The 12,106-nt window shown below is 35.0% G+C and overlaps 2 protein-coding genes and 1 non-coding gene across 3 annotated transcripts; all 3 read right to left on the reverse strand.

The window, feature by feature from the left end:
* Positions 1–719: 719 nt before the first annotated feature.
* On the reverse strand, positions 720–2,431 carry LOC129311709 (protein HAIKU1-like). Its single transcript, XM_054954128.1, has one exon. The coding sequence runs from the start codon at positions 2,065–2,067 to the stop codon at positions 1,090–1,092; it is 978 nt and encodes a 325-aa protein (XP_054810103.1). The 5' UTR covers positions 2,068–2,431; the 3' UTR covers positions 720–1,089.
* An 837-nt stretch (positions 2,432–3,268) lies between these two features.
* TRNAM-CAU (transfer RNA methionine (anticodon CAU)) lies at positions 3,269–3,353 on the reverse strand. Its single transcript is given in 2 exon segments — positions 3,269–3,304; positions 3,316–3,353. It is a non-coding gene; the product is annotated as a tRNA-Met (tRNA).
* Positions 3,354–4,028: 675 nt separating this feature from the next.
* Positions 4,029–4,840, reverse strand: LOC129310539 (uncharacterized). The gene has a single exon (XM_054952405.1). It carries the CDS (start codon positions 4,707–4,709, stop codon positions 4,362–4,364), a length of 348 nt encoding a protein of 115 aa, XP_054808380.1. The 5' UTR covers positions 4,710–4,840; the 3' UTR covers positions 4,029–4,361.
* Positions 4,841–12,106: the final 7,266 nt, after the last annotated feature.

Below are 12,106 nucleotides of genomic sequence, written 5' to 3' on the forward strand. Positions count from 1 at the left end.
CAAGCCCAGCATTAATGCTGCAAAGTGGAAAGTATCAAAACATCCTCAAAATAACAACTCTATAATCAAGTAGTAGCATACTACCATGAACATGAAGCAGCATGATTATGCTCAAAAAGGCGATTTGTCCAAAACTCGCAAAACATTCCTATAAATTCAATTGTAAGGTGTTATTGAGAATGATGATACCAAGCCTGTAGGCTGTACCTATCAAAACATCCCTTAAAATACAGAGTAACATTCTTAGAGATCATGATAACATTTCTTTATTGATATTACCATCAAGTTTAAAGACGTTATCATGACAATCTTTTCATGTCTAATTTTTTGATCTTGGGCCCTTGTTAATGATTTTTGTGATCGAGGGACTTCATTGCCATTAAGGTTCAATTTAGGTCATTCTAAGTAATTTTTCCAAATAATTATTGACCACGATTTATCAAATCTAACAGGACAATTGTAAGCAAGTCTTCCAAACAGTGTCTTATGAGACATCTAAAGCAAGTAATAATTTTCTTAAACATGTGCGTATAGTAATGGCATTAAAGCAGAAAATCAAATCAATCAAACCAGCCTCTAGATAAAATAAGGAAATGCTTGAGACAGAAACTTCTACAGCTGAGGAATCAAATATCGTTTTGAGCAGATGACATGGTAATGAGCACAATAGCTTCTAAATAGAAACACGTTCCATAGGAAAGACAGAATGAAACCAAATGTAAAATTTAAGATGTAAACCAATATATCATAAAAGAAATTTATCTAGTCTACATAACAAATATTGTCTGTAATCCTACTTTCTTTCATTTTACAGTTCAGTCTCCCAAGTAGCTCATGTCCAATTGTCCAATCGAGTTGTCTGTTCTTCAATATATAAGCTAAAGTAAAACTTGTCAAAGTACAAGGATTGCAGCCATTCTAGTTATCAACAAAAGAGAAATGAAAAGGGAACACAGCAAATATCCAGAAAAACCTTATACAACTTATTGTACATTACATGCCCATGAACAAAAGCTCTTGCGAGAATCTAGATTAGTCCAGTTGAAACAAAGCACTCCCCAACGAAGCATGTAGCTCAATATGAAAAGACTAATGATCTCTCCACCTAGGACTGGAGATAGGGAAAAAGCCTGAAGGAGACAAAGGAAATGACAGGCCTGGAGAAGGTGGAGGTTGAGGCCCCGGGCCTAAAATCCCAGGTTGTACCATTGGTGAGAATGGAAAGTTGGGTGTAAGAGGAGATGGAAACGGCATTCCAGGTGATAAAAGTGGATATGGTGACCGTGGGGATAGCATATTCAAGAAACCAGTAGGGGATGACAAGAGGAACTGGGAGGTTGGAGAAGGTAAAGGCGGAGGACCATTTGGTTGTTGGGAAGGGATATTTGGCATAGGTGGATTAGCAGCATTCATGGGTGGAATAGGACCATTTAATCGAGGAGAAGGAAGCATAGGCATGGAAGGATTAGGAAGTAAAGCAGATGGTGGTGGTCGGGGCTGAAAATTGCCTGGCCCTTGTAACTGTGGGTTTGGGTGTGGTTGAGGTTGAGCTTGGCCTCCCTTCGGACTTGGATCCAACATTGAACTTTGAAGGTAGCGCATGTAAGCCGAGATGGGTGACTCAGTTGGATTAGACCAACTCATGTCCCCTGGATTTAATGGATGCAAGGGAGTTGGTGATGGTTGCCCTAATTGAGCAGGCCTAGGCAAGCTATTATTATAAGGAACAGGGGGAGGGGCTGCAGGGACTGGCATTGGTGGAGGCATGGGGTGCCTGTTGATGGGTGTCAATGGGGGCGGTCTTATTTTCTGTAATCGGTTGCTCTGTGGTTTTGGTGGATGGTGAGGAGGTCTCGGAGGAGGATCCTGTGAGTGTGAAGGCGATCCAGTAAGCTGCTGGACAATGTCCCGGAAATCGTTCTTGCTTATGTTGTAGACCTGAGGCTGAGGCTGTTGCCTAGAAGCATTATTACCAAAATTGGGCTGGTGTAGTGGGCTCTTCCTTATATTCTTTCCCATTTTGTTCACACCCAAACTATCACTTTGCCTGTTTTTAGAATTATCCATTTGTACACAAAACTCACACTTGCACCAACAAGGAAATGCTACTTGTTTTTTAGTTCCCCTAAGTCAAACCAATGTATAAACTTCGGATGCCCCAGGGTTCTAAAATCAGAGCCCAAACACCCACAACAATCAATATCTTTCGAAGCAACCAAAAGAACCGCAGAACTTCAAACACTGAACACTCAGTCCAGAAAACTAAAGCCCTAAGCAAAGCATTCCTGAATTCAATCTAAGGTTTTCTGATTTCAATTTCAAATCCGCTTTTGCCCTTTACCACAGCTACACGCAACGTACAGATCCATCCAACCAACAGCTACAAAATTAACCCAAGATCCGAGGGTAGAAGCAGAGAACATACCCGTATTCAAGCTTAACTCAATCCAAAAGAACTGACAAGGCAGAAGGAAAACCCTTCAGAGATCTATCGAATACCCAACACGATTCCAAGCAAAGCAAAAACCGGAATTCCCTGCAGCGAGAAGATAAAACGTGAAACGAATCAACCTCGGCGCAGAACCAAAGAGTTGAGAAGAGACGATTCAAGCGGGGGCAACTGGATCTCGCATATTGTAGAAGCAAGAGTGAGAGGAGAAAACCCTAAAGTGGTGAAGACAACAAGCTGAGAATTGGTCAAAGGAGAGAAATGATTGAAAATGGAAAATGGCTTTAGGTATTTAGGACTTAGGAGGTGGCTATGAGGGGTCCATGGGGTAGGACTAGGGAAGAAACTATCGGTAGTGCGTCCAATACAAACAGCTCCTTTACTAAGCTTTGGTGTGGAAGCAAATACGGATTCGAATTAAAATTGCGAGCCTGTCACGCCTCAAGTCAAACATAAACAGAGCAGAATCATCATTCCACGTTGCTTCTACGTTAATATTATATCATTTCCACAAACGGACTGCTATTTTTTTATGGAATGATCTGAATCATTCGTCTTTAACAGTTAGAATCAGAGTGTCAGTCGGCTTGCTTTCTCGGAAGAGTTCGGGTCCGAAGTCGCCACTTCAAATTTTGGGAGTCCTTGTTTTTGTTTTTGGTAAAAGGACTTGGTCCTTTGTTTCTAGAAGATGACAGAGTCCAACTTTGGACCCTAATTCCATATTGGGCCACACCAAATACGGACTTGGGTCAGCGCCTTATTATTACTATTTAATTTAAAGAAATAAGACCGGCATTGCTCCGTAAAGAAAAAATTTTGTGGGGTGAGAGAGGCTCGAACTCTCGACCTCAGGATCACTCAGAAGCTATGAGACCTACGCGCTAGCCAACTGCGCCACCACCCCGAGGTTGTGTTTTGGATGTCTAATACCTAAATAAAGTTCTTGCTCGTCTTTCGTCGAGTCTGTTTCACAATTTCATTGGTTTCAGGTGTCTCTCTTTTGCAAGATATGTTCGTGGCAAGGAAAAAAAAAAAAAAAACGGTCTGCGGAACGATCATTTTATTGTTCACGAATGACGAGGTTAAGATCTTTTAGATGCCTCTGGGAGAAGCTAGCTACTTCAAAAGAGTTTACATTGATCCTTGCATGGAGCTTTAACTGAACATACAGTTTTAAGGACGATTGTGTCTTTGTTGTGTGATTTGCATTGTCATCAAATTAAAGCGCGGTAGATATATACCATCTATTTTAAAATTTAAATAATTTGAATCCTGCATTTCTTCTTTCCCAACTTTCAGTTTCTGGTAATCGTGATTAAGTAACCTTAGACAGCAAATCACTTGCAGCTCCATTACTGGGATAAGTAAGTATTATCCATCCAGTGTATTCGTAGCTAAGCACTATATATCCATTGATTAGTTTCAATTCCCACATCGATCTACATTATATTATTTCTGCCAAACACACACGACGCATTAAGAGCGTTCTAATTGATGATTCGCAGTAGAGTAATCATAAAGCAATTCATTGACGAACAATTTTACGAAAGATAAATAAAAGAATCTAATGGACATAAATTAAAATGATGGGGAAAAAATGGCGGGTGCCTTAATAATATGCACCAGGCTCTCTAGAATATCAGGTTATAATGAAAACCCCATTCCCTTCTGCTCTGATACAAATAAATAAATCCCTATAACCTTAATTCAATCTACACTTTCCCCATCCAATATTCCACCACGTACCATCTGCTTCATCATCAACCCCAAGCAATCAGACATAGATCATGTACACAGCTCTGAAAAAGCTCATGAATAATGTGAGGAAATATATGACTTTCATTTCTGTTTTCTCTACTATCGTCTGAATAATGTGGAGCTAGCAGAAATAATGAATGATCCATTATATACCTCAATGGATTTCCACCCTATTGTCCAGATATTGAGAAGTCAATTCCTCAAAACTCCAGTTTCTTCTCACCCCGCAGCTCCGGACTAACCTCGGCTCCGGGCTGCCGGGAAAGCTGACATCGCTGGCGCTATGAATCCGGCGATGATCGGCCTTGATCTTGGCCAAAGGACCTTTAGTCTTCTTTTGCTGATCATGGCATTGCTGGCGGCTGTCGTCCGGCAAAACCATTGCCCCGGACCAGCTTCTCGCGACCAAGGCTCGCAGTTTGGCGGCGCGTTCATGTAGATTATGCTCCCTGTAGGAGTCTGTCCTTGGGATTAGGGTGCATGCCAAACAATTGAGATTCATGATGGTGAGATGATGAAGACAACGGGGTTGCGTGAATCCCAATAGCAATCACCAAACCTAAATCCCAGCTCCTGTATTAGAGCGTGGAAGATGGTTATGATGAGAAGGTTGGTGGAAGAAGCTAGCTAGGCGATGCTTGGGATTCAGGTTTTGGGTTGAATGAGTTATATAAATTAAATGTTAGGTTTGGAATACACAAGACATGAAGACGTGTTGCTAATTTTAGTTTAGGATAGCTGATTAAGAATAACTAATATTGCTATCTTTTACCATGAATTTCTGACCCATATAATCAAAGTTTAGCTGCTGGTTTCTAAATTTGGGTGATGAATCATATTTTTAATGGATTATCCTTTAAATTGCTGTCCATCCGAATGTGTATGTGATCTTTGTCTCCTGATTTCTTTTCTCTTTTCAAACTCTTGCCAACTATACCTACCCTAAACATCGTCACTTCCTGCAATTAAGGGATTTTCTTTGCTGTCAAGTAGACAAAACAAAAAACAATAACAACGAAGACGTTTATCGCTCTCCATTGACTCCTTCCGTACTTGAAGTTGTAGACTGTGGAGTCTTTGTGCTGCCTCTATACATGTGTGTTTCATCAGCTTTTATAACATGTAGGAACGAAGCTTTAGTACGTGACTGCATCATCAATAAATCAACAAGTTTTAATCACCTACCTATATAAAATAGAATAGGAAGATTGCTTAGAAGTTATGTCCACAACCTACTTTAATTAAGCAACGTAGTTCGCTATATATCGCTATATAATTAAGTCATGATAGCTAGGTAACCGTAAATAGTCTCTACGTACATAACTTCTATCATGCCCCATGCATCCATGATATTTATACAATTTAGTCATTCCGTGTATCAATGCCTGACCAACCAACCAACCAACCAATTATATAATTCAAGCAAAACAGATTTAATCAAAAGTCAAAGAGTCAAGACCATCCAAATTAAAGCACATTTTTCATTGTGTGAGAGAATGTACGGTTGGTTTCAAAAATCAATGCATGACGGCATGAGAGACCAATATATGTCGTTTCTGAACTATTCATTTGCGTGCATGCAACAAAATCCTCTCCGTCTTATTCATTTAAGTGTTCTTCCAGTAACATTCTGAATTCATATATTTAAAGATAACATTATGCAGGAGAGTGTAATTACCTATAAATTGTGTTTATGTATGCCTTTTAATTAAAACAGAAGATGAAGATTAATAAGAGTCCTCCTTAAAAGGAGATTCGGCAAACTACATATGATTTAGAATTTAAAAATATGGGAGGTCCCGCATACGTTCCTCTGTGAGTACTGTATTTGATTTCAGCATAGCAAAGATAACATATGAAGTATATGATTTTGCTCCTTTTTTCCTAAAAATGGATGCACACGTGTGTGTGTGAGAGAGAGAGAGAGATTAAGAACATTGAATTTCGCCGAGTGATGCTGTGAAATTCAAAGCATGCTTATGTGCAACAAATTAAGAATCTCATGTAGGGATGGATTCACCATGTGTTTCAAGTGTTGATGCATGAACAAGACTTATTTTGTGGACCTACTGTGATTGAATTTCTGAGATGCTTTTTCATGTGTTTCAAGTGTTGATGCTTTTTCAAGTGCATGTCTCCAGTCAGCACTCAGCATCCAGCAGTATTCCAGGTAAGAAACTTGAGATAATGACCAAGAGGTCCCATGGGAATCAATTAATTCAATTTGCAAGTTTAACTCTCAATTTTTCTATTTCATTGTAATAAATTTACAACTTGTATTTCAAATTTTAACAAAGAAAAAAATTTATTTATTTTTCAACCATGTTAAAATTTAGAAAACAAGTTGCAAATTCTTCACAATAAAATTACAATAATGAGAGACAAACTTATAAATTCTTAAAGTTTGGCATTTGAAACTTAATTTAAATTAATTAATCATTTTGAGACTTATATGTCATTCTTCCAAGAAACTTCATTTTAATGATTACAAGTTTTGAATTGTCATGCAAGTTGAGATGTGCGTGCACTTAAGCGCATGAAGTGTGTATATTAATATTTTAATTTGTTATTATGTGTGGATTCAAATTCTCTCAAGTATATATCTCAAGTGAAGTTTTCTTTCTCTTAATATTTTTCTCATTTTATTATTTTTATAAAATATAAAATTTTCTCTTTGTTCTAAAAAATGAAACTCCAAAAAAACTTATACATCTCAACTTCAGATGATTTAAAGCCTATTATAAGATCTAAGAGATTGGACACCACTCACCTGCAATGATGATAGTGTAATCCATATATATGACATATATTCTGGGGTAAAGGTGCTTGTTTGCTTTAAAATATTTTTCAAGAAGCACCTAATATTCTAATACTATGTTTGGATGCATATGAATTTAGATTTAAATTTGAATCAAATCTATTGTTTGGGTAATTAAAAAATGTATGGATTTGGATTATCCTACCTCAATTTTTTTGTAATTTGAAATCTTTTCTACACTCTATTATTTCAAATCCTACATCAATCTCTTTAGTAATTTTATTAAATCACCAGTGGTGACAGGATCGAACCATAACTAATAGGAACTAAAGTACAGGCAATGATTGGGGCCAAATGACATTGTGCCATCGACACTGACCTAGATCGAATGGCTGCCATCTACTGGGACTAAGCTATAATGTTAATGATGACCAGACAACTACCTACTATCAAGATTAGATTATCCACGATTTAATCTTGGTCATAGTCACCGATCTTAGTCACGATGGGAGTTAGTCGTCTGTAACATCCTCGATTTCTAGACCAAATTACATAAGCCCAATTAGATTAATTAAGTGTGTTAGTGAGGTGTGTGGCTAGAGAGGCCTAACGGGTGTCTTTAGTTTAAATTTCAGCCCTAAACACATGTCCGAAAGAGAATTGGGTCACTCGGGAATGAAAGAGAAAGAAATTCTGAAAAAGAAGATTATGTGCCATGTGCCGTGGCTTGTGGATGAGCCACCACAACGCATGTGTGGCAACATGCCTAGGAGAGGCTTTTTGTGTCATGCGCCGCTACATGGTCACATTTCTGCTATCATAAGTCGTAAAATGAAGTAGAAAATAGAGGAAAAACAAAGGAAAATTAGAGAGAGAGAGAGAAGAGCAGTGCTAGGGCTTAGGAAATATGAGTATTAAGAGTATTTTGAAACTCCTAAACATCAAGGATAAGCTTCCTATACTTAAATCTTTCTCTCTTCTTTCATTTTCTTGATGGTAGAAGTTAGAGTTTAGTTGATAATAGTGATTTTCAATCCATAAAGGTTATGGTTCTAAATTCCTTGACTTAAATTGAGTTGATAGAAGCAGATTAAGCTAAAAAAACTTGGTATTAATGATTATATAAGGATTGGTGGTTGAGGAGCATTTAGTGTCCGAAAATCCTCATAAATATGGTGGTTGGGAAAAATGTGATTCCACTAATGACCATTAAAGGGCTCAATAATATTAGTAAGGGTTAAAGGAAGCTAAAAAATCCTATAGATACTTTTACATGAGTTAAGAATAAATCTTGAGTATTAAGAAATGTTGAAGTATTAGTAAAAATTAGCTCAAATATAGATATTAATTATTTGCATTATAAATGCTTGTAAAGTAACTACCATTGGCACCATTCAAGCTTTTTGAAAGCTTTAAGAGTGAGTAGTCGATAGGTGAAACCTTTGACTTCTCAAAGATTTGAGGTAACCGGAGGAATTCTAACTTAAACTTTTGTGTGTTTATTAGTTATTGATTGATAAATAATGATTGAATTACGTGAAATTAATTGAAATGCAAATGTGACTTAGTTTTCTTGGAAAAGCCCACTATAAAGTAGAGATTTAATATAGTTCAATTATTTTAAAAAATTATGAAGTTCAATGATTGTCAAAGTGTAGGTACCATGATTATGAAAATAGGAGTTCAATGATCTGAGTAATAGAAGTCCAATGATTTTGAAATGTTTGGAGTTTAATGATGTTAAAATGTTTGGAGTTCAATGACTTGTTTGAATTGAAGTTCAACGACTTTTTTGAATTGGAGTTCAATAACTTGTGTAATTTAGAGTTTGATAAAAATTTATTTAAGAAGTTTAATGATTTGTAAAATGGTAGAGTTCAATAAAATTGATTGTGTAAAGTGCTATGAATTCAACTAAATGTGAATTTTGCTTGAATACGCATTGCATGATCTTAAAATGTAGGAGTTCGCCTAGGAAGAGGATTAAAGAATTAAATCCACATAGTAGAGCTCCCATTCGAGTGATGGCTTGCCCAAATCGATCATATTCATATTGTCCTACTTGTTTAGTGAGGAACTATCCCATTGGTTACACGAGGGACTCGAACCTAGCTAGCTATCCACTAGTTCAATGAAGAAGCTAGTTTAGAGTATATGACACCCTATAGTGTGAGAAACGGAGAAACTATGTTCCATAAGTGAATTGGGTACGCCTTGATCGGGTAATTCCCTCACAAATATTTAGGCTAGGGAAGTCATAGATTATAGATTATCCTATTGTGTTGTGGCCTACAATTTTATGTCAGAAAAATAAAAAGGATATAAGAGAAGTGTGATTATGCATATAGTGAATAAGGACACATGATTATCTGTATTGTGACCCTAATGAGAAAATTTATGAATTGAGTCTAAATCACCCCTAAGTATTCAGGATTGTATAGTGTGATAAACTTTATGGGATATGAAAATTATTTTTCAAGTATGTGCTATTATACTTGAAAGTATATATATATATATATATATATATATTCTCAAATATTCTATATGGTTTGAAGAATTATTTATATATGCCATTTGTATTTAAACTGATTGACATGCATTAGCATGGGTTAGTTAGATCTTAATTACTGAGTAATTGCACTCATCCTACTATCTTCAACATTACAGGAAATAGCTCTAGAGGATAGAGAAGAGGAAGGCTTCCTGAGGCTTAGGATTGGATCCTATTTAGTATGCCTTTTCATTTTTAAGTCATTATATGTATTTGACAATTTAAATTGCCAACTAAGTTTTATCCATTTTTTATTCTTACTTGTATTATGTGTTTGTGAGTTGTAATTGTATTTTGGGCTCTAGGAAGTGAGTTGATGATATATGTTATGTGTAATAGAGTCAAAATACTAATACAAGTAAAAGTAAAGCATATTATGTATTGATCATCAATTACTTGATGAAAATGTGCTTAAACTCCCTCTTATATGTTTTTAAAATTAAGGTGTTGAATAGTAAAAATGTGATCTATGAGAATTTAATGTGATATGGTACATTGCACGAGTTAATTTTGATGTTTTATATGTGATCAAATTGGTGTTAATGGTTATTGGCTTTTGGTAAATGGATTAGACACTTGATTTTGTGAAAAATGTTTAAAAAGTGCAAGTTTTGAAAAGAGTGTTCAAATTTTGATTGAGTGCTAATTTGATGATGAAACTAAAGCATTAATTAGAGCTTGAAAAGAACTTTCTGTACATACCTTGTTCGCATCAATCAAATGTTGGACGGGGAATTGGAGCAAGTCAAAAGTTGCCCTAAAAGCTGTCAAATTGACAGCAAAATTTACTATCAAAATTTATACAATTACACTGTGGCGTATGGTGCCATGAGCCACAGCACATGTCACAAAAGCAAACAACCGCAGCGCATGTTCAATGAATCATGGCGCATACACCCCAATACTTTTCAAGATTTTCTTGTTTTCAAATTCTTAAGCTAATATACTCATGTTTGAAATGATCTCATGCTTCCACGTAATTAGGAACTTAGATTTATCTATTTGGAGAACTCTAAAAATGGTTTTAGTTTTGTAAACTTAGATCCCAACTTTTCTAACCATTTAAAACGTGATATTATGTTAATTATCTTAATCCAATTTTCTTGTTACTTGAGAATTGAAGTTAATTATGAAATTAGAAGAAGGAGAATATTACATTGTCTGCTCCCAATCTTATGCAGCAACCTAGTAGTGGTCAGCAATGGAGATTCAATCATGATCATTGTTGATCTTATCTCGATCAATGCCAATGATCTGATCTAGGTTCAAGTTAGACGTTTGGTCCCAATTGTCACTGACAGTGTGGTCTTAGTCGGCACCATCGATTTGGTTCTATTGAAAGTTAGCCGTTCAAATCACTGATGTCATCCGAGTTGCTTTTAAATTCAAACATAAAATTTAAAATTTAAAATTTTACTTAAGATATAAACAAAAAATTTTAATATTATAATTTAAAATTTTTTATATCATCTAAATAAAGAATTTATAATTTATAAATTTCAAATCTAAATTCTTAATCATAATTCATCCATCCAAATGTAACCTAAAGTATTTGTCATAATGTTTTCACCCTTGCATAATTAAATTGGAGCTTCCTCATCTAAGTATCCTAACGTTAAATCCCAACAAATGTCCATTAAACAATGTCTTATAGCCCCTGGTCACAGAATGTTCTAATTTAATAGACATTTGTGGGGATTTAATATTAGGATAGAGAATGCTCCTATATAATTACTTTAAGAGTGAAAATGCTATAATAAATAATGAGCGCTCCTTAAATCATTCGAGAAAAAAATGCACATTTACCCTCTTTATTCATATTTTAGGTAGCTTTTTTTTTTAATCTCATATTTTAGGGAGCTTTGATCTATTGCCTTTGATTTTAGGGGTGGGTTCCTTTTTTTTTTTACTTTTTTTCTCTATTGCCTTTCTACTGTAAATCTAAACCATTTAAATTAAATTTATTTTTTAAAAAATTATCAAATCTAAATTTTTTAATCTAATTTAACAGTCTAAATCTACACTGATCTCTCCTCTACTTTCCTTAAAGTAGAGAAAATCTAATTCCTTATTTTTGACCCGGAAAGAAAAAAAAAATCTATTGCCTTTAGAATCTAACTCGTTAATCTTGAACCCAAAAAAAAAAAAAAAAAAATCGATTGCCTTCAGTTTGGTTCATTTTGCAGGCTGTCACTTCCATGTACACAGCCGTGTGAGCATCTTCAAATTCAGCATACCAGCTTCATATGCTTGTACGCGAGATACAGATAAATGATACTTTAAATATAAAATATATACTCCTTTTGTTTAAAAATATAAAATATTTTTAATTAAATTTTATCTTTTAATAAAATAATTATCTATTTTTAAATAAATATATTTTTTATATTTATTCCTATTAAATACCCTATAATAAATATAAAATTATTATCAATAAAAGCACTTTTAAAAAAATAATAATAATTATATCTTGAAAGACTAAAAATACTTTACATTTTTTAACATTCAATTTCTCAAAAAATATTTTACATTTTTTAATGAAAGGAGTACTATTTTTATCACTTATGAAGGAATTTAAAAAAAAAAGAAG

The sequence above is a fragment of the Prosopis cineraria genome, unplaced genomic scaffold (assembly GCF_029017545.1).
Source record: "Prosopis cineraria cultivar Desert tree isolate PC_DT_omini unplaced genomic scaffold, ASM2901754v1 PC5, whole genome shotgun sequence".
In the NCBI taxonomy this organism is placed as follows: Eukaryota; Viridiplantae; Streptophyta; class Magnoliopsida; order Fabales; family Fabaceae; genus Prosopis; species Prosopis cineraria.